At 55.2% G+C, this 21,782-nt stretch overlaps 1 protein-coding gene and 1 long non-coding RNA gene across 2 annotated transcripts in view; one reads left to right on the top strand and one right to left on the bottom strand.

Moving 5' to 3' along the window:
• LOC145530002 (uncharacterized) overlaps positions 1-21,782 on the bottom strand; it is a 1,493,464-nt gene that overhangs the window by 934,549 nt on the left and 537,133 nt on the right. Inside the window, exons 66-68 of the long non-coding RNA XR_014071397.1 lie at positions 16,182-16,293; positions 8,531-8,642; positions 877-988 (exon numbers count right to left, since the gene is read on the bottom strand). This is a non-coding gene — a long non-coding RNA (uncharacterized LOC145530002). The remainder of the gene's footprint in view (positions 1-876; positions 989-8,530; positions 8,643-16,181; positions 16,294-21,782) is intronic.
• LOC145529998 (uncharacterized) lies at positions 12,380-14,881 on the top strand. The gene is made up of 3 exons (XM_081550778.1): positions 12,380-12,514; positions 12,914-13,226; positions 13,477-14,881. Exons 1-3 carry the CDS (start codon positions 12,380-12,382, stop codon positions 14,112-14,114), a joined length of 1,086 nt encoding a protein of 361 aa, XP_081406904.1. The 3' UTR covers positions 14,115-14,881.

The raw sequence follows: 21,782 nt of genomic DNA, 5'->3' as shown, positions 1-21,782 counted from the left end.
TGTGTCTCTTCCGTTGCAGCCAGGTGGGCCACGCTGCTCCAAAGGGGATCACAAGCTGAGTGGCAAGGGAGGTATTGAGAGGACAGGGATGGCTACAACGTGCTGCAAACTGAGTGAGGGTCCCCACAATCCTCAGCAAAGGTCTGTGGTGTGCAAGTGGGGAGTAGAGGGCCCCCAAGTTCCAAAGGAAGGGAGGTACTCGGGAGCTAAAGCCCTTGGCTGCTGTGGTAGCAGCTGCAGATGGCAGCTCGTCCACAGTGCACTTCGAATGAGGTCATATGAGCGGGACTCTGGAAATGGCTCCGAAATCAAGAGAAAGGGGTCAGGGTATGTGGGAATCCGGCGGGGGTGGGGGGTGGATGAAGGAAGGTGTCCTTCCTCTCTCCAGTGCAATTTGGTTTGGTGAGTCTCAAAGCTACCAGATGGCACTTCCCAAGTCAGGCCCCCGCAGGAATCAGGGTGGGCTGCGTGCCTCGGCGCCTGCTACAGGGACAAGCCACACCAGTGGCCTCCCTGAGCTCAAATGGCCGGATCTGGGGGTTCTGTCTGGGTGCACACCTCCTTGCTCTGGCCAAGTTCCCCCCTTCTCTGAGCACCAGCTTCATCCTCTCGAATGAGGACATCGATTGCTACCTTGGCACGTTACTCCCTTCATCCTGTGAAGACTCATTAGGCTTATCCTACAATTACTAGCTGGCCCGAAGAGATATCTCCTGAATCCAGATTAAGCTGGAGTCTCCCAGGCTCATCTGGCATGTCTTCCCTGAAGTCTGCCAAAACCCACACCCTTGCATTTCCAGGGACTCCCCTTAGCCAGCTGGGCAGAAAACCCAGCATGGTTCAAACAAGCTGACAGACAAGCGGGAGAGGACTCACGGGCAGACGGCCTCCCTCAGGTCTCTGGTGGAGCTCTGGGACCACAGCAGCAGCGGGCCATCTCAGCCCCTGGGCTCAGCAGCGCCCTCATTCTCAGGCCGGCGGCTCTGCCCTGAGGGGAGCAGGAAGGTCACCAACTGCCGCAGGCGGACCTCAAGCCCCTCCCACTGCTGGAGCCTGACCTCCCCCGGCCCCACCCCTTCCCCTACCCCAGCAGGACGAGAGCTCGTCTTCCCCTGGCTTCCAACGTGAGGCCCGGCCCCGGGCCCCGATTGGGCACTGCCCCAGTCCGGAGCCAATCACAGTGGCCAGGGAGGTGGAACGCACCGATTGGCCAGGGCCAGGTCATGTGACCATACTCCCCAGGAAACTCAAACCTTACCAAGATTCCCTAACAAACCAATGAACAAAATTATCCAGTAAAGGCAAACCGTACTTTTTAATGAGGCCAATGTCACAGAAAAAAAAAAAAAATCCTTCACAATGAACTGCTCAAGGAAGCTACTAAATAAGCTTTCAGAAAAGTTAAGACGGTTTTTTTTTTTTAATAGGGTGACGGAGAGCTATACCTTTCCCATCTATGTGAATTTAGGTTTAAACTAGATTTCCCTCGGCTATTATATAAGACAAAAAACCCCACATCACCCCCTTTCACTCCCCCCACCCCCAAAAAGTGTTTTAGTCTATTGAATTTTTGTGTCCTCAGTTGTGTCTGATTCACGGCAACTCACGAACTCTACACAGCCAGGCTCTTCCGTCCATGGAATTCAGGGCAATTTTTTTCTGTCACAGCAAATGCCCACCCTGGGTGATCCAAAGGCAAGGGCTCAGAGGCTCCTGAGAGTCTAACTCCTTTCAGCCGAGCACAGAGCTGGCTCCTCACTGGGATGCCTGTGGCCTGGGGCTCCCAGAGGGGAGAGCAGCACTCGCCCCACCGTGTGGTCACTGCTGGAAGTGCAGGCTGCTCCTCACTCCCCCTTGACAGTGTCCCTGAGGGCAGAACAGTGTGAATCTACTCAAGGTGGAAACGCAAACTCCGATGCAACCAAACTTCCCACAAGGTCTCCAAAACCACTCAGGAACAGGGAATTGGAAACTGCAGGGCATGACATGAATGGAGATGGAGACTTGACACCTTACACCGAGTTCACTTCCAGTTATCCCTAGACAAAGTTTCCATGAAAACTTGTCACAAATCTAGAAGAACAATGAGCAGAAACCGGACACGTGCTTTGAGTCTTCACACACAAAACAAAAAGGCAGCCCACAAAACAACCCAGAGAATACAGTGGACTTTGCAAAATCAAAGATATCTACTGTGGGAAAGACCTCATTACAAAAGCAAAAGACAGGTCATACATCGCGAGACGAATGAGTGGAAACACAAAGCTTCTCAAGGATGTGTCTCCAAACAGACAAAGAACACCAACACGACAAGCCTGTGAAAACTAGGGAAAGGTCTGAAGGGACAGCAGACTGAGGAAGACACACACAGAGTATCCCGGATGATGTCCAGCACTGAGGGCCTGAAGAAACAACAGTCTAGTTGCACTCCCTCAGGCCTGTGTGACCCTGGATGAGGCCTCTGTTTCCCGGTGGCTCTGAGAGATGGACAGGGAGGAAGGGGAAGAGAAATCACTTGCATTTCTAATACTCACAGCAAAGTCTTCCAATGAGAAGGGAATTATCACCCCCACTGACAATGCCATTCACTGAAGTGATACCCACGAGTCCATCTAACCCAGAAGGGAAGGAAGGACCTGTTCTCACAAAACGGCGAGAGATGGAAGAAGGAAGACCAAGCCCACACCAACCACTGGAAAGAGAAGCTGTGCTCAGGGCTTGAAAGAATTCCTATTGGGAAAATGATGTCACAGCCCCACAAGGCAATCCACAGCTTCGATGCTATTCCTCCCAAAATGCCAATGCATTTTCGCACCGAACAAAGAATTGCAAAAGGGGTACGGAAACAGAAAAGAGCCTAAATTGTCAATACAATCCGACGAAAAAGCCCCGATACGGACATCCAAGGTTGTGTGAAAGGAAATTAGACGACCAAACTAGGATCCTCAGGAGAGTATCGGAGAAGGCGATGGCGACCCACTCCAGTACTCTTGCCTGGAAAACGCCCTGGACGGAGGAGCCTGGTAGGCTGCAGGCCATGGGGTCGCGCAGAGTCAGACACGACTGAAGTGACTTAGGCGCAGCGGCAGCAGCAGGACAGTATGCTATTGGGAATACAACAACACACACAGATCCAGATCGATGGAATAAAGTTGAGGGTCCAGAAACAAACCCCGGCATCCATGGTCAACTCATCTCTGACACAAAAGGGGAGAATATCCAAATGGGAACAAGAAAGCCTCTTCAATAAATGTCCATGGGAAAACCAGACAGCTACATCTGAAGAACGCTATTGGTTTTGATCTCACACCACCTCAATATCGGGGAAAAACCTCACCCTAAAGACTGATGTCATGAGACAGCTAGAAAGAAGCGTAGGTCAAAGGCTCCTTAACATCAGAGTCTCCTTGCCATTTGCTGGGCGGAGGTAGAAATGGGTCTCTTCAAGTAAGGGAAAGAGGAAAACGAAGTACGCCAATGGGTTTCCATCCAATGGAACCTCTTCACAACAGAGAAGCTAAGCATTCAGAAATGCAAAAGATAGGAAACGGAACATGAGAGACTCCTTGCAAGTGGTGTATCTGAGAAGGGGTTCATATGGAAAGAGACGAAGAACGCACAGCACTCAGATTCCAAGAAACACCACCACCACCCTTGACACTTCCCCCATGACCAACTCCGACCTAAAGCCTTTCTCTCCCTCTAACCTATCCCTAAAACATAACCCTCATCTAATCACATACATGTGCATTCCTAGCATCCATCCATCCTCACACGAGAGAGAAAGAGGAAGACACAGACTGAATCGAGAAGGGAAAAGAGAGGGACACAGACAGAGAGAGACACGGAACCAAAGAGAGGAAAGGAGTCGACGGTCCAGACTTTTCATCAATCTGTCTCGAAGGTAGAAGCAATGACAGCGCCCATCCACCCCAGAAGGGGGAAAAGGACGGAAGGTTTGGAGAGGAAAAGACAAGAACGCAGGGAGCCATTAGAAGCTCAGCCACCCGCAGAAGCCGAGCTGGGACACTTGAACAGAATCTCAATGGAAACAGAGGACCAGAAAGTTGGCTACTCTTTTCTATAAGAGAGGGAGACCTTCGAGTCTTCCTTTCGCGCCTCCAACTTGGATGCGGGGTCTCAAAACACTCAGGAGGGGGAGTGCCTTTTCCTGGGTACCACGGCGCATCCAGGCCTCGTTCTGCCCCATTCTGTGCTGTGTCAGCCCTGGATGGAGTCTTTCTTTCTGAAGTCTCAGCGCACAAGCTCCACGTGATATCGGCCCCAGGTGGAAAGGCATGGAGCTGCTCGTAGGCCGACAGACCTAGGAAGCAGATGGGTGAATGACCCCCACTCTGCAGATGGAGAGACTGGGGAAACCCTGAGGGGCATACGCTTGTCCAGGGCCACACCACTTATGAGAAGAAGGAGCCTGGTCTGAGAGCAGCGGGGTCCTCGGAGCTCAGGCCCTGGCTGCACCCAGGCCTCCCCAGGGCTGTGGGCTGGGCTGTGTGGCTGTCACTGTGCCTGCACATGGCCTAAGGGGGGTGGTCGAGCAGTCAGAAACCCAGAGATTCCCTTGGGAAGTTTTGGGGAAGGGACCTCAGCACGAACCCCAGGAAATGATGTCACCTGCCGGCAACAGAACCCAACAGAACCCGCAGCCCGGGTATCCAGGCCTCCAGAGCGGAGAGGAGCCCCCAGCCAGATCACTTGCTGCCAGGATGTTCTGCTGTTTGCCCCTGCCCAGAGGCCGGGGCCTCAGGAGAGCTCACAGGCAGTGTGCGTGGGCACCCTGTCGACGTTGGCTCAGGGCACCCCCGAGAGGCCTCTGGCCCTTTGCCCGGAGAAACAGAAAGGTAACACGGGGAGCCCCAGGCCGGGCCAGCCCACCTCTCCCATGCCACCCGGAAACACCGGGTCCTTTGCCTGTGTGTGTGGATGCGGGTTTCTCGGGGTGTGTCTCCCTCAAGGAAGCCCAGGCGGATGTGGGGTCAGAAGCCTGCGGGCAAGTTGTGTCCACACCCCAGGGGAGAGCAGGCTGGCTGGGATGGGGAGAGTGCGGGCAGCGCCGGCCGCCCAGGCTGGCCTCACACCCTCAGGTGGGTCTCTTTCGTCCCGGGTGGGGATCTGAGCAGACACACGTCTCTGACCCTTCTGGGAAGAGAAGTTCGAGCAGGCAGAAGCAGCGGCTCCACTGGCCAGGCCCAGCTCGGAAAACTCCCAGCATGGCTGGCTGACGGTCACTGTCGTTGCAGAGCTTCCCACGTTATGAGGCCGAGGACGGGGACACCCCGTCCACCTCCCGGAGGGAGGGGTCGGAGCACCACCCCCCCACCCCTGAGGCCCAGTGCAGGCTCCAGGTGAGCGTGCCCACGGAGGCATCAGCCCCACCGGGGGCGAAGCGGAGGCGGGGAAGGCCTGCTGCCGAGACACCACACAGGATACACCCGGCGGCCCAGTCTGAGGCTGCCACGGAGCTCAGCACACCCGGCTCCGACCCAGAGTCCCGAGAACCCCAGCCTCTGAGGCAGCAGGAGGACCTGGAGCCCAGCACGCCAGAGCACAGAGGTGAGGACGCTGGGGCTGGTGCACGGGAGTGTGTGGGGAGGGGGTGCTGAGCTACACAGGGACGAGTCCCCGAAAGATGCTGCTGGGCCTGCAGCAAGCGCTGGCCTCACACCCCCACCCCCATCTTGCACACTTCAGTCCCAAAAGACATCCGACCCTGGGTATTCTTTGGGAATCTCTTGGAAGCTTTCTGTCCCGGGATACGCACATGCCAAGGCTGGCCTGTGGGCAAACTTTGCTTCTCCCCCAGCTCTAGCACTGGCCTCCAACTGGAACCAGGCTCCACTTCCCAGACCTGTCCCTACAGAGGTGGTGGCTCCAGGTGCAGGACCCAGGGATCCACCGAGGGCAGATGGAGAACCGAGACTTGCCCTCGCAGAGACACCAGGCCAGCTGGGTTCTGGCCAGCACACCGGGCAGATCGGATCTCCGTGCCTGCAGGACCCCCAGCCCCAGGCACTGATGTCCCACCCCCTCAGCCAGAACCTCCACCTCCACGTGCACCTGTACCTGCTCGGGCTTTGGCAGGAGAGCCCGAGGCAGAGGAGGAGTCACCGCCTCGGCAGGGAGAGCCTGCCCTGGCTCCCGCGCAACACCCAGACGCCGACGATGACTCACCCACCCCTGCAGGAAGAACGAGCCCCCGCTCTGGACAGAGACCCAGAGCCCTTGCCGGAAACACCACGTCCAGGGGAGCGGTCGGCTCTGCCGCCTCCATCCCTGTCGGCTCACCGTGGACGCTGTCAACTCGGTCTGCCCCCAGGGGACATGGAGTTCCTTTCCCCTGAACTGCTTTGCATTTGGTTTGTTTCCACCTTTCTGGTGATGTTTTATTTTTTGTATGGTTTCCTGTATTTTTGTTGGTTAAGTTGGGAACTTGTTGGTTAAGTTAGTAAACTTTTTCATCATTGTTGCAATTTGGGAACACTGTTGTGTAACTCTGGTGATACTGTGTTACCATCACCACTTTGTGGTTTCAGACCCGTTTGATCTTTATGCCCCACCCCCCAACAAAGCCTGGATTCAAGGCAAGCACGCCCTGTTCATCCCTCCCCCCGATCCTGAACACAATTTCATCTTTTCTTTCTGCATTCCTTCCTATATTCTTGGTGTCCCCAATCAATGACTCTCAGTGAAATGACTGAAGGAGTTTCTTTCGGACTCTCCACCTACTGTAAGTCTCCATTGGAGAGTTCTCGTTTTTATGTCATTTGAACTAGCCTTTGATAGCTGACAGGACGGTGTACGTCCTTTCAAGATATCATGTGCCAAACGAAGCCCTTTTGGCAAATGCCAACATTATCTCCAGGCAGGCATTGCTGTTTGAAGGGTGACATCTCAGCCAGAAGGCAGAGGCTGAGCTCCTCTTGTTGCACCAGCTCCCAAAAGAAGCCAAGAAAGGGAGCTGGAACAACAAACCACCCCAACGCCCAGGAAAGCGTTCTTCACGACAGAAGGCTAGAAAATGACCCAACAACCTTGTGGCCCAGAACCCCTCTAGAAAAATCACTGTTCCATAAAAAAGAGAAACACGTGGGAAGTTCCAAGGAGAGGCAATGCCCATGGCCAGTGTACTTTAGAGACGGCCTGACCGCTCCGGGGAAGACACGCACCGACGGAACCCCTTGGGAAACAGCAGTGAGAGTCCTCACCGTCGTAAGGGTTTCCTCTGGGGACAACCTGCCCTGGGCACCACATGAGGGAGCAGACCGGCTTCTCTTCCTCTGCTCCCACACCATTCACTCATGAAGGCAGCTCAGGTGTTCTCATGCCCTGCCTGCCTGCCTGCCTGCCTGCCTGGCTCATCCGTGAGCTGTGACCACCTCCAGGGCAGGACTCCACCTTCTCCTCTCTGTGTACCGTGAATCTGCACACAGTGGGCTTTCAGAACCTTAGGAGACTTGAGCCATTCCCACTCGAGCCAGAACCCTCCCCAGGAAGGAAAACGGCTGTGGGGTCATTTTGGCCCCAGCACTGGTTCCGAAAGCCTGGCGGCTCCTACAGCCTCTACGGTGTGAAGAGGGAGGTCCCTTTTGACAGAGCTTTCCGGCTGTCAGATCTAAGCTGTTGTTTCACTGTCAGCTGTGTCTCTTCCGTTGCAGCCAGGTGGGCCACACTGCTCCAAAGGGGCTCACAAGCTGAGTGGCAAGGGAGGTATTGAGAGGACAGGGATGGCTACAACGTGCTGCAAACTGAGTGAGGGTCCCCACAATCCTCAGCAAAGGTCTGTGGTGTGCAAGTGGGGAGTAGAGGGCCCCCAAGTTCCAAAGGAAGGGAGGTACTCGGGAGCTAAAGCCCTTGGCTGCTGTGGTAGCAGCTGCAGATGGCAGCTCGTCCACAGTGCACTTCGAATGAGGTCATATGAGCGGGACTCTGGAAATGGCTCCGAAATCAAGAGAAAGGGGTCAGGGTATGTGGGAATCCGGCGGGGGTGGGGGGTGGATGAAGGAAGGTGTCCTTCCTCTCTCCAGTGCAATTTGGTTTGGTGAGTCTCAAAGCTACCAGATGGCACTTCCCAAGTCAGGCCCCCGCAGGAATCAGGGTGGGCTGTGTGCCTCGGCCCCTGCCACAGGGACAAGCCACACCAGTGGCCTCCCTGAGCTCAAATGGCCGGATCTGGGGGTTCTGTCTGGGTGCACACCTCCTTGCTCTGGCCAAGTTCCCCCCTTCTCTGAGCACCAGCTTCATCCTCTCGAATGAGGACATCGATTGCTACCTTGGCACGTTACTCTCTTCATCCTGTGAAGACTCATTAGGCTTATCCTACAATTACTAGCTGGCCCGAAGAGATATCTCCTGAATCCAGATTAAGCTGGAGTCTCCCAGGCTCATCTGGCATGTCTTCCCTGAAGTCTGCCAAAACCCACACCCTTGCATTTCCAGGGACTCCCCTTAGCCAGCTGGGCAGAAAACCCAGCATGGTTCAAACAAGCTGACAGACAAGCGGGAGAGGACTCACGGGCAGACGGCCTCCCTCAGGTCTCGGGTGGAGCTCTGGGACCACAGCAGCAGCGGGCCATCTCAGACCCTGGGCTCAGCAGCGCCCTCATTCTCAGGCCGGCGGCTCTGCCCTGAGGGGAGCAGGAAGGTCACCAACTGCCGCAGGCGGACCTCAAGCCCCTCCCACTGCTGGAGCCTGACCTCCCCCGGCCCCACCCCTTCCCCTACCCCAGCAGGACGAGAGCTCGTCTTCCCCTGGCTTCCAACGTGAGGCCCGGCCCCGGGCCCCGATTGGGCACTGCCCCAGTCCGGAGCCAATCACAGTGGCCAGGGAGGTGGAACGCACCGATTGGCCAGGGCCAGGTCATGTGACCATACTCCCCAGGAAACTCAAACCTTACCAAGATTCCCTAACAAACCAATGAACAAAATTATCCAGTAAAGGCAAACCGTACTTTTTAATGAGGCCAATGTCACAGAAAAAAAAAAAAAATCCTTCACAATGAACTGCTCAAGGAAGCTACTAAATAAGCTTTCAGAAAAGTTAAGACGTTTTTTTTTTTTTTAATAGGGTGACGGAGAGCTATACCTTTCCCATCTATGTGAATTTAGGTTTAAACTAGATTTCCCTCGGCTATTATATAAGACAAAAAACCCCACATCACCCCCTTTCACTCCCCCCACCCCCAAAAAGTGTTTTAGTCTATTGAATTTTTGTGTCCTCAGTTGTGTCTGATTCACGGCAACTCACGAACTCTACACAGCCAGGCTCTTCCGTCCATGGAATTCAGGGCAATTTTTTTCTGTCACAGCAAATGCCCACCCTGGGTGATCCAAAGGCAAGGGCTCAGAGGCTCCTGAGAGTCTAACTCCTTTCAGCCGAGCACAGAGCTGGCTCCTCACTGGGATGCCTGTGGCCTGGGGCTCCCAGAGGGGAGAGCAGCACTCGCCCCACCGTGTGGTCACTGCTGGAAGTGCAGGCTGCTCCTCACTCCCCCTTGACAGTGTCCCTGAGGGCAGAACAGTGTGAATCTACTCAAGGTGGAAACGCAAACTCCGATGCAACCAAACTTCCCACAAGGTCTCCAAAACCACTCAGGAACAGGGAATTGGAAACTGCAGGGCATGACATGAATGGAGATGGAGACTTGACACCTTACACCGAGTTCACTTCCAGTTATCCCTAGACAAAGTTTCCATGAAAACTTGTCACAAATCTAGAAGAACAATGAGCAGAAACCGGACACGTGCTTTGAGTCTTCACACACAAAACAAAAAGGCAGCCCACAAAACAACCCAGAGAATACAGTGGACTTTGCAAAATCAAAGATATCTACTGTGGGAAAGACCTCATTACAAAAGCAAAAGACAGGTCATACATCGCGAGACGAATGAGTGGAAACACAAAGCTTCTCAAGGATGTGTCTCCAAACAGACAAAGAACACCAACACGACAAGCCTGTGAAAACTAGGGAAAGGTCTGAAGGGACAGCAGACTGAGGAAGACACACACAGAGTATCCCGGATGATGTCCAGCACTGAGGGCCTGAAGAAACAACAGTCTAGTTGCACTCCCTCAGGCCTGTGTGACCCTGGATGAGGCCTCTGTTTCCCGGTGGCTCTGAGAGATGGACAGGGAGGAAGGGGAAGAGAAATCACTTGCATTTCTAATACTCACAGCAAAGTCTTCCAATGAGAAGGGAATTATCACCCCCACTGACAATGCCATTCACTGAAGTGATACCCACGAGTCCATCTAACCCAGAAGGGAAGGAAGGACCTGTTCTCACAAAACGGCGAGAGATGGAAGAAGGAAGACCAAGCCCACACCAACCACTGGAAAGAGAAGCTGTGCTCAGGGCTTGAAAGAATTCCTATTGGGAAAATGATGTCACAGCCCCACAAGGCAATCCACAGCTTCGATGCTATTCCTCCCAAAATGCCAATGCATTTTCGCACCGAACAAAGAATTGCAAAAGGGGTACGGAAACAGAAAAGAGCCTAAATTGTCAATACAATCCGACGAAAAAGCCCCGATACGGACATCCAAGGTTGTGTGAAAGGAAATTAGACGACCAAACTAGGATCCTCAGGAGAGTATCGGAGAAGGCGATGGCGACCCACTCCAGTACTCTTGCCTGGAAAACGCCCTGGACGGAGGAGCCTGGTAGGCTGCAGGCCATGGGGTCGCGCAGAGTCAGACACGACTGAAGTGACTTAGGCGCAGCGGCAGCAGCAGGACAGTATGCTATTGGGAATACAACAACACACACAGATCCAGATCGATGGAATAAAGTTGAGGGTCCAGAAACAAACCCCGGCATCCATGGTCAACTCATCTCTGACACAAAAGGGGAGAATATCCAAATGGGAACAAGAAAGCCTCTTCAATAAATGTCCATGGGAAAACCAGACAGCTACATCTGAAGAACGCTATTGGTTTTGATCTCACACCACCTCAATATCGGGGAAAAACCTCACCCTAAAGACTGATGTCATGAGACAGCTAGAAAGAAGCGTAGGTCAAAGGCTCCTTAACATCAGAGTCTCCTTGCCATTTGCTGGGCGGAGGTAGAAATGGGTCTCTTCAAGTAAGGGAAAGAGGAAAACGAAGTACGCCAATGGGTTTCCATCCAATGGAACCTCTTCACAACAGAGAAGCTAAGCATTCAGAAATGCAAAAGATAGGAAACGGAACATGAGAGACTCCTTGCAAGTGGTGTATCTGAGAAGGGGTTCATATGGAAAGAGACGAAGAACGCACAGCACTCAGATTCCAAGAAACACCACCACAACCCTTGACCCTTCCCCCATGACCAACTCCGACCTAAAGCCTTTCTCTCCCTCTAACCTATCCCTAAAACATAACCCTCATCTAATCACATACATGTGCATTCCTAGCATCCATCCATCCTCACACGAGAGAGAAAGAGGAAGACACAGACTGAATCAAGAAGGGAAAAGAGAGGGACACAGCCAGAGAGAGACACGGAACCAAAGAGAGGAATGGAGTCGATGGTCCAGACGTTTCATCAATCTGTCTCGAAGGTAGAAGTAATGACAGCGCCCATCCACCCCAGAAGGGGGAAAAGGACAGAAGCTTTGGAGAGGAAAAGACAAGAACGCAGGGAGCCATTAGAAGCTCAGCCACCCGCAGAAGCCGAGCTGGGACACTTGAACAGAATCTCAATGGAAACAGAGGACCAGAAAGTTGGCTACTCTTTTCTATAAGAGAGGGAGACCTTCGAGTCTTCCTTTCGGTCCTCCAACTTGGATGCGGGGTCTCAAAACACTCAGGAGGGGGAGTGCCTTTTCCTGGGTACCACGGCGCATCCAGGCCTCGTTCTGCCCCATTCTGTGCTGTGTCAGCCCTGGATGGAGTCTTTCTTTCTGAAGTCTCAGCGCACAAGCTCCACGTGATATCGGCCCCAGGTGGAAAGGCATGGAGCTGCTCGTAGGCCGACAGACCTAGGAAGAGGATGGGAGAATGACCCCCACTCTGCAGATGGAGAGACTGGGGAAACCCTGAGGGGCATACGCTTGTCCAGGGCCACACCACTTATGAGAAGAAGGAGCCTGGTCTGAGAGCAGCGGGGTCCTCGGAGCTCAGGCCCTGGCTGCACCCAGGCCTCCCCAGAGCTGTGGGCTGGGCTGTGTGGCTGTCACTGTGCCTGCACATGGCCTAAGGGGGGTGGTCGAGCAGTCAGAAACCCAGAGATTCCCTTGGGAAGTTTTGGGGAAGCGACCTCAGCACGAACCCCAGGAAATGATGTCACCTGCCGGCAACAGAACACAACAGAACCCGCAACCCGGGTATCCAGGCCTCCAGAGCGGAGAGGAGCCCCCAGCCAGATCACTTGCTGCCAGGATGTTCTGCTGTTTGCCCCTGCCCAGAGGCCGGGGCCTCAGGAGAGGTCACAGGCAGTGTGCGTGGGCACCCTGTCAACGTTGGCTCAGGGCACCCCCGAGAGGCCTCTGGCCCTTTGCCCGGAGAAACAGAAAGGTAACACGGGGAGCCCCAGGCCGGGCCAGCCCACCTCTCCCATGCCACCCGGAAACACCGGGTCCTTTGCCTGTGTGTGTGGATGCGGGTTTCTCGGGGTGTGTCTCCCTCAAGGAAGCCCAGGCGGATGTGGGGTCAGAAGCCTGCGGGCAAGTTGTGTCCACACCCCAGGGGAGAGCAGGCTGGCTGGGATGGGGAGAGTGCGGGCAGCGCCGGCCGCCCAGGCTGGCCTCACACCCTCAGGTGGTTCTCTTTCCTCCCGGGTGGGGATCTGAGCAGACACACGTCTCTGACCCTTCTGGGAAGAGAAGTTCGAGCAGGCAGAAGCAGCGGCTCCACTGGCCAGGCCCAGCTCGGAAAACTCCCAGCATGGCTGGCTGACGGTCACTGTCGTTGCAGAGCTTCCCACGTGATGAGGCCGAGGACGGGGACACCCCGTCCACCTCCCGGAGGGAGGGGTCGGAGCACCACCCCCCCGCCCCTGAGGCCCAGTGCAGGCTCCAGGTGAGCGTGCCCACGGAGGCATCAGCCCCACCGGGGGCGAAGCGGAGGCGGGGAAGGCCTGCTGCCGAGACACCACACAGGATACACCCGGCGGCCCAGTCTGAGGCTGCCACGGAGCTCAGCACACCCGGCTCCGACCCAGAGTCCCGAGAACCCCAGCCTCTGAGGCAGCAGGAGGACCTGGAGCCCAGCACGCCAGAGCACAGAGGTGAGGACGCTGGGGCTGGTGCACGGGAGTGTGTGGGGAGGGGGTGCTGAGCTACACAGGGACGAGTCCCCGAAAGATGCTGCTGGGCCTGCAGCAAGCGCTGGCCTCACACCCCCACCCCCATCTTGCACACTTCAGTCCCAAAAGACATCCGACCCTGGGTATTCTTTGGGAATCTCTTGGAAGCTTTCTGTCCCGGGATACGCACATGCCAAGGCTGGCCTGTGGGCAAACTTTGCTTCTCCCTCAGCTCTAGCACTGGCCTCCAACTGGAACCAGGCTCCACTTCCCAGACCTGTCCCTACAGAGGTGGTGGCTCCAGGTGCAGGACCCAGGGATCCACCGAGGGCAGATGGAGAACCGAGACTTGCCCTCGCAGAGACACCAGGCCAGCTGGGTTCTGGCCAGCACACCGGGCAGATCGGATCTCCGTGCCTGCAGGACCCCCAGCCCCAGGCACTGATGTCCCACCCCCTCAGCCAGAACCTCCACCTCCACGTGCACCTGTACCTGCTCGGGCTTTGGCAGGAGAACCCGAGGCTGAGGAGGAGTCACCGCCTCGGCAGGGAGAGCCTGCCCTGGCTCCCGCGCAACACCCAGACGCCGACGATGACTCACCCACCCCTGCAGGAAGAACGAGCCCCCGCTCTGGACAGAGACCCAGAGCCCTTGCCGGAAACACCACGTCCAGGGGAGCGGTCGGCTCTGCCGCCTCCATCCCTGTCGGCTCACCGTGGAGGCTGTCAACTCGGTCTGCCCCCAGGGGACATGGAGTTCCTTTCCCCTGAACTGCTTTGCATTTGGTTTGTTTCCACCTTTCTGGTGATGTTTTATTTTTTGTATGGTTTCCTGTATTTTTGTTGGTTAAGTTGGGAACTTGTTGGTTAAGTTAGTAAACTTTTTCATCATTGTTGCAATTTGGGAACACTGTTGTGTAACTCTGGTGATACTGTGTTACCATCACCACTTTGTGGTTTCAGACCCGTTTGATCTTTATGCCCCACCCCCCAACAAAGCCTGGATTCAAGGCAAGCACGCCCTGTTCATCCCTCCCCCCGATCCTGAACACAATTTCATCTTTTCTTTCTGCATTCCTTCCTATATTCTTGGTGTCCCCAATCAATGACTCTCAGTGAAATGACTGAAGGAGTTTCTTTCGGACTCTCCACCTACTGTAAGACTCCATTGGAGAGTTCTCATTTTTATGTCATTTGAACTAGCCTTTGATAGCTGACAGGACGGTGTACGTCCTTTCAAGATATCATGTGCCAAACGAAGCCCTTTTGGCAAATGCCAACATTATCTCCAGGCAGGCATTGCTGTTTGAAGGGTGACATCTCAGCCAGAAGGCAGAGGCTGAGCTCCTCTTGTTGCACCAGCTCCCAAAAGAAGCCAAGAAAGGGAGCTGGAACAACAAACCACCCCAACGCCCAGGAAAGCGTTCTTCACGACAGAAGGCTAGAAAATGACCCAACAACCTTGTGGCCCAGAACCCCTCTAGAAAAATCACTGTTCCATAAAAAAGAGAAACACGTGGGAAGTTCCAAGGAGAGGCAATGCCCATGGCCAGTGTACTTTAGAGACGGCCTGACCGCTCCGGGGAAGACACGCACCGACGGAACCCCTTGGGAAACAGCAGTGAGAGTCCTCACCGTCGTAAGGGTTTCCTCTGGGGACAACCTGCCCTGGGCACCACATGAGGGAGCAGACCGGCTTCTCTTCCTCTGCCCCCACACCATTCACTCATGAAGGCAGCCCAGGAGTTCTCATGCCCTGCCTGCCTGCCTGCCTGCCTGGCTCATCCGTGAGCTGTGACCACCTCCAGGGCAGGACTCCACCTTCTCCTCTCTGTGTACCGTGAATCTGCACACAGTGGGCTTTCAGAACCTTAGGAGACTTGAGCCATTCCCACTCGAGCCAGAACCCTCCCCAGGAAGGAAAACGGCTGTGGAGTCATTTTGGCCCCAGCACTGGTTCCGAAAGCCTGGCGGCTCCTACAGCCTCTACGGTGTGAAGAGGGAGGTCCCTTTTGACAGAGCTTTCCGGCTGTCAGATCTAAGCTGTTGTTTCACTGTCAGCTGTGTCTCTTCCGTTGCAGCCAGGTGGGCCACGCTGCTCCAAAGGGGCTCACAAGCTGAGTGGCAAGGGAGGTATTGAGAGGACAGGGATGGCTACAACGTGCTGCAAACTGAGTGAGGGTCCCCACAATCCTCAGCAAAGGTCTGTGGTGTGCAAGTGGGGAGTAGAGGGCCCCCAAGTTCCAAAGGAAGGGAGGTACTCGGGAGCTGAAGCCCTTGGCTGCTGTGGTAGCAGCTGCAGATGGCAGCTCGTCCACAGTGCACTTCGAATGAGGTCATATGAGCGGGACTCTGGAAATGGCTCCGAAGTCAAGAGAAAGGGGTCAGGGTATGTGGGAATCCGGCGGGGGTGGGGGGTGGATGAAGGAAGGTGTCCTTCCTCTCTCCAGTGCAATTTGGTTTGGTGAGTCTCAAAGCTACCAGATGGCACTTCCCAAGTCAGGCCCCCGCAGGAATCAGGGTGGGCTGCGCGCCTCGGCGCCTGCTACAGGGACAAGCCACACCAGTGGCCTCCCTGAGCTCAAATGGCCGGATCTGGGGGTTCTGTCTGGGTGCACACCTCCTTGCTCTGGCCAGGTTCCCCCCTTCTCTGAGCACCAGCTTCATCCTCTCGAATGAGGACATCGATTGCTACCTTGGCACGTTACTCTCTTCATCCTGTGAAGACTCATTAGGCTTATCCTACAATTACTAGCTGGCCCGAAGAGATATCTCCTGAATCCAGATTAAGCTGGAGTCTCCCAGGCTCATCTGGCATGTCTTCCCTGAAGTCTGCCAAAACCCACACCCTTGCATTTCCAGGGACTCCCCTTAGCCAGCTGGGCAGAAAACCCAGCATGGTTCAAACAAGCTGACAGACAAGCGGGAGAGGACTCACGGGCAGACGGCCTCCCTCAGGTCTCGGGTGGAGCTCTGGGACCACAGCAGCAGCGGGCCATCCCAGCCCCTGGGCTCAGCAGCGCCCTCATTCTCAGGCCGGCGGCTCTGCCCTGAGGGGAGCAGGAAGGTCACCAACTGCCGCAGGCGGACCTCAAGCCCCTCCCACTGCTGGAGCCTGACCTCCCCTGGCCCCACCCCTTCCCCTACCCCAGCAGGACGAGAGCTCGTCTTCCCCTGGCTTCCAACGTGAGGCCCGGCCCCGGGCCCCGATTGGGCACTGCCCCAGTCCGGAGCCAATCACAGTGGCCAGGGAGGTGGAACGCACCGATTGGCCAGGGCCAGGTCATGTGACCATAGTCCCCAGGAAACTCAAATATTACCAAGATTCCCTAACAAACCAATGAACAAAATTATCCAGTAAAGGCAAACCGTACTTCTTAATGAGGCCAATGTCACAGAAAAAAAAAAAAAATCCTTCACAATGAACTGCTCAAGGAAGCTACTAAATAAGCTTTCAGAAAAGTTAAGACTTTTTTTTTTTTTTTAATAGGGTGACGGAGAGCTATACCTTTCCCATCTATGTGAATTTAGGTTTAAACTAGATTTCCCTCGGCTATTATATAAGACAAAAAACCCCACATCACCCCCTTTCACTCCCCCCACCCCCAAAAAGTGTTTTAGTCTATTGAATTTTTGTGTCCTCAGTTGTGTCTGATTCACGGCAACTCACGAACTCTACACAGCCAGGCTCTTCCATCCATGGAATTCAGGGCAATTTTTTCTGTCACAGCAAATGCCCACCCTGGGTGATCCAAAGGCAAGGGCTCAGAGGCTCCTGAGAGACTAACTCCTTTCAGCTGAGCACAGAGCTGGCTCCTCACTGGGATGCCTGTGGCCTGGGGCTCCCAGAGGGGAGAGCAGCACTCGCCCCACCGTGTGGTCACTGCTGGAAGTGCAGGCTGCTCCTCACTCCCCCTTGACAGTGTCCCTGAGGGCAGAACAGTGTGAATCTACTCAAGGTGGAAACGCAAACTCCGATGCAACCAAACTTCCCACAAGGTCTCCAAAACCACTCAGGAACAGGGAATTGGAAACTGCAGGGCATGACATGAATGGAGATGGAGACTTGACACCTTACACCGAGTTCACTTCCAGTTATCCCTAGACAAAGTTTCCATGAAAACTTGTCACAAATCTAGAAGAACAATGAGCAGAAACTGGACACGTGCTTTGAGTCTTCACACACAAAACAAAAAGGCAGCCCACAAAACAACCCAGAGAATACAGTGGACTTTGCAAAATCAAAGATATCTACTGTGGGAAAGACCTCATTACAAAAGCAAAAGACAGGTCATACATCGCGAGACGAATGAGTGGAAACACAAAGCTTCTCAAGGATGTGTCTCCAAACAGTCAAAGAACACCAACACGACAAGCCTGTGAAAACTAGGGAAAGGTCTGAAGGGACAGCAGACTGAGGAAGACACACACAGAGTATCCCGGATGATGTCCAGCACTGAGGGCCTGAAGAAACAACAGTCTAGTTGCACTCCCTCAGGCCTGTGTGACCCTGGATGAGGCCTCTGTTTCCCGGTGGCTCTGAGAGATGGACAGGGAGGAAGGGGAAGAGAAATCACTTGCATTTCTAATACTCACATCAAAGTCCTCCAATGAGAAGGGAATTATCACCCCCACTGACAATGCCATTCACTGAAGTGATACCCACGAGTCCATCTAACCCAGAAGGGAAGGAAGGACCTGTTCTCACAAAACGGCGAGAGATGGAAGAAGGAAGATCAAGCCCACACCAACCACTGGAAAGAGAAGCTGTGCTCAGGGCTTGAAAGAATTCCTATTGGGAAAATGATGTCACAGCCCCACAAGGCAATCCACAGCTTCGATGCTATTCCTCCCAAAATGCCAATGCATTTTCGCACCGAACAAAGAATTGCAAAAGGGGTACGGAAACAGAAAAGAGCCTAAATTGTCAATACAATCCGACGAAAAAGCCCCGATACGGACATCCAAGGTTGTGTGAAAGGAAATTAGACGACCAAACTAGGATCCTCAGGAGAGTATCGGAGAAGGCGATGGCGACCCACTCCAGTACTCTTGCCTGGAAAACGCCCTGGACGGAGGAGCCTGGTAGGCTGCAGGCCATGGGGTCGCGCAGAGTCAGACACGACTGAAGTGACTTAGGCGCAGCGGCAGCAGCAGGACAGTATGCTATTGGGAATACAACAACACACACAGATCCAGATCGATGGAATAAAGTTGAGGGTCCAGAAACAAACCCCGGCATCCATGGTCAACTCATCTCTGACACAAAAGGGGAGAATATCCAAATGGGAACAAGAAAGCCTCTTCAATAAATGTCCATGGGAAAACCAGACAGCTACATCTGAAGAACGCTATTGGTTTTGATCTCACACCACCTCAATATCGGGGGAAAACCTCACCCTAAAGACTGATGTCATGAGACAGCTAGAAAGAAGCGTAGGTCAAAGGCTCCTTAACATCAGAGTCTCCTTGCCATTTGCTGGGCGGAGGTAGAAATGGGTCTCTTCAAGTAAGGGAAAGAGGAAAACGAAGTACGCCAATGGGTTTCCATCCAATGGAACCTCTTCACAACAGAGAAGCTAAGCATTCAGAAATGCAAAAGATGGGAAACGGAACATGAGAGACTCCTTGCAAGTGGTGTATCTGAGAAGGGGTTCATATGGAAAGAGACGAAGAATGCACAGCACTCAGATTCCAAGAAACACCACCACCACCCTTGACCCTTCCCCCATGACCAACTCCGACCTAAAGCCTTTCTCTCCCTCTAACCTATCCCTAAAACATAACCCTCATCTAATCATATACATGTGCATTCCTAGCATCCATCCATCCACACACGAGAGAGAAAGAGGAAGACACAGACTGAATCGAGAAGGGAAAAGAGAGGGACACAGACAGAGAGAGACACGGAACCAAAGACAGGAAAGGAATCGACGGTCCAGACTTTTCATCAATCTGTCTCGAAGGTAGAAGCAATGACAGCGCCCATCCACCCCAGAAGGGGGAAAAGGACGGAAAGTTTGGAGAGGAAAAGACAAGAACGCAGGGAGCCATTAGAAGCTCAGCCACCCGCAGAAGCCGAGCTGGGACACTTGAACAGAATCTCAATGGAAACAGAGGACCAGAAAGTTGGCTACTCTTTTCTATAAGAGAGGGAGACCTTCGAGTCTTCCTTTCGCGCCTCCAACTTGGATGCGGGGTCTCAAAACACTCAGGAGGGGGAGTGCCTTTTCCTGGGTACCACGGCGCATCCAGGCCTCGTTCTGCCCCATTCTGTGCTGTGTCAGCCCTGGATGGAGTCTTTCTTTCTGAAGTCTCAGCGCACAAGCTCCACGTGATATCGGCCCCAGGTGGAAAGGCATGGAGCTGCTCGTAGGCCGACAGACCTAGGAAGCAGATGGGAGAATGACCCCCACTCTGCAGATGGAGAGACTGGGGAAACCCTGAGGGGCATACGCTTGTCCAGGGCCACACCACTTATGAGAAGAAGGAGCCTGGTCTGAGAGCAGCGGGGTCCTCGGAGCTCAGGCCCTGGCTGCACCCAGGCCTCCCCAGGGCTGTGGGCTGGGCTGTGTGGCTGTCACTGTGCCTGCACATGGCCTAAGGGGGGTGGTCGAGCAGTCAGAAACCCAGAGATTCCCTTGGGAAGTTTTGGGGAAGGGACCTCAGCACGAACCCCAGGAAATGATGTCACCTGCCGGCAACAGAACCCAACAGAACCCGCAACCCGTGTATCCAGGCCTCCAGAGCGGAGAGGAGCCCCCAGCCAGATCACTTGCTGCCAGGATGTTCTGCTGTTTGCCCCTGCCCAGAGGCCGGGGCCTCAGGAGAGCTCACAGGCAGTGTGCGTGGGCACCCTGTCGACGTTGGCTCAGGGCACCCCCGAGAGGCCTCTGGCCCTTTGCCCGGAGAAACAGAAAGGTAACACGGGGAGCCCCAGGCCGGGCCAGCCCACCTCTCCCATGCCACCCGGAAACACCGGGTCCTTTGCCTGTGTGTGTGGATGCGGGTTTCTCGGGGTGTGTCTCCCTCAAGGAAGCCCAGGCGGATGTGGGGTCAGAAGCCTGCGGGCAAGTTGTGTCCACACCCCAGGGGAGAGCAGGCTGGCTGGGATGGGGAGAGTGCGGGCAGCGCCGGCCGCCCAGGCTGGCCTCACACCCTCAGGTGGGTCTCTTTCCTCCCGGGTGGGGATCTGAGCAGACACACGTCTCTGACCCTTCTGGGAAGAGAAGTTCGAGCAGGCAGAAGCAGCGGCTCCACTGGCCAGGCCCAGCTCGGAAAAGTCCCAGCATGGCTGGCTGACGGTCACTGTCGTTGCAGAGCTTCCCACGTGATGAGGCCGAGGACGGGGACACCCCGTCCACCTCCCGGAGGGAGGGGTCGGAGCACCACCCCCCCGCCCCTGAGGCCCAGTGCAGGCTCCAGGTGAGCGTGCCCACGGAGGCATCAGCCCCACCGGGGGCGAAGCGGAGGCGGGGAAGGCCTGCTGCCGAGACACCACACAGGATACACCCGGCGGCCCAGTCTGAGGCTGCCACGGAGCTCAGCACACCCGGCTCCGACCCAGAGTCCCGAGAACCCCAGCCTCTGAGGCAGCAGGAGGACCTGGAGCCCAGCACGCCAGAGCACAGAGGTGAGGACGCTGGGGCTGGTGCACGGGAGTGTGTGGGGAGGGGGTGCTGAGCTACACAGGGACGAGTCCCCGAAAGATGCTGCTGGGCCTGCAGCAAGCGCTGGCCTCACACCCCCACCCCCTTCTTGCACACTTCAGTCCCAAAAGACATCCGACCCTGGGTATTCTTTGGGAATCTCTTGGAAGCTTTCTGTCCCGGGATACGCACATGCCAAGGCTGGCCTGTGGGCAAACTTTGCTTCTCCCCCAGCTCTAGCACTGGCCTCCAACTGGAACCAGGCTCCACTTCCCAGACCTGTCCCTACAGAGGTGGTGGCTCCAGGTGCAGGACCCAGGGATCCACCGAGGGCAGATGGAGAACCGAGACTTGCCCTCGCAGAGACACCAGGCCAGCTGGGTTCTGGCCAGCACACCGGGCACATCGGATCTCCGTGCCTGCAGGACCCCCAGCCCCAGGCACTGATGTCCCACCCCCTCAGCCAGAACCTCCACCTCCACGTGCACCTGTACCTGCTCGGGCTTTGGCAGGAGAACCCGAGGCAGAGGAGGAGTCACCGCCTCGGCAGGGAGAGCCTGCCCTGGCTCCCGCGCAACACCCAGACGCCGACGATGACTCACCCACCCCTGCAGGAAGAACGAGCCCCCGCTCTGGACAGAGACCCAGAGCCCTTGCCGGAAACACCACGTCCAGGGGAGCGGTCGGCTCTGCCGCCTCCATCCCTGTCGGCTCACCGTGGACGCTGTCAACTCGGTCTGCCCCCAGGGGACATGGAGTTCCTTTCCCCTGAACTGCTTTGCATTTGGTTTGTTTCCACCTTTCTGGTGATGTTTTATTTTTTGTATGGTTTCCTGTATTTTTGTTGGTTAAGTTGGGAACTTGTTGGTTAAGTTAGTAAACTTTTTCAT

The sequence above is a fragment of the Giraffa tippelskirchi genome, chromosome 12, assembly GCF_054371585.1.
Source record: "Giraffa tippelskirchi isolate mGirTip1 chromosome 12, T2T-mGirTip1v1.2.pri, whole genome shotgun sequence".
NCBI lineage: Eukaryota > Metazoa > Chordata > Mammalia > Artiodactyla > Giraffidae > Giraffa > Giraffa tippelskirchi.
Note: the sequence above shows the minus strand (reverse complement) of the source record. Positions and strands in the feature narration are given on the sequence as shown.

Coding starts and splice junctions, on each gene's coding strand:
- LOC145529998 (XM_081550778.1), top strand. CDS start 12,380: ATGTTCTGCTGTTTGCCCCTGCCCAGAGGCCGGGGCCTCAGGAGAGGT. Junction 12,515..12,913: donor TTGCCCGGAGAAACAGAAAG/GTAACACGGGGA, acceptor CTGTCGTTGCAG/AGCTTCCCACGTGATGAGGC. Junction 13,227..13,476: donor CAGCACGCCAGAGCACAGAG/GTGAGGACGCTG, acceptor CTTCTCCCTCAG/CTCTAGCACTGGCCTCCAAC.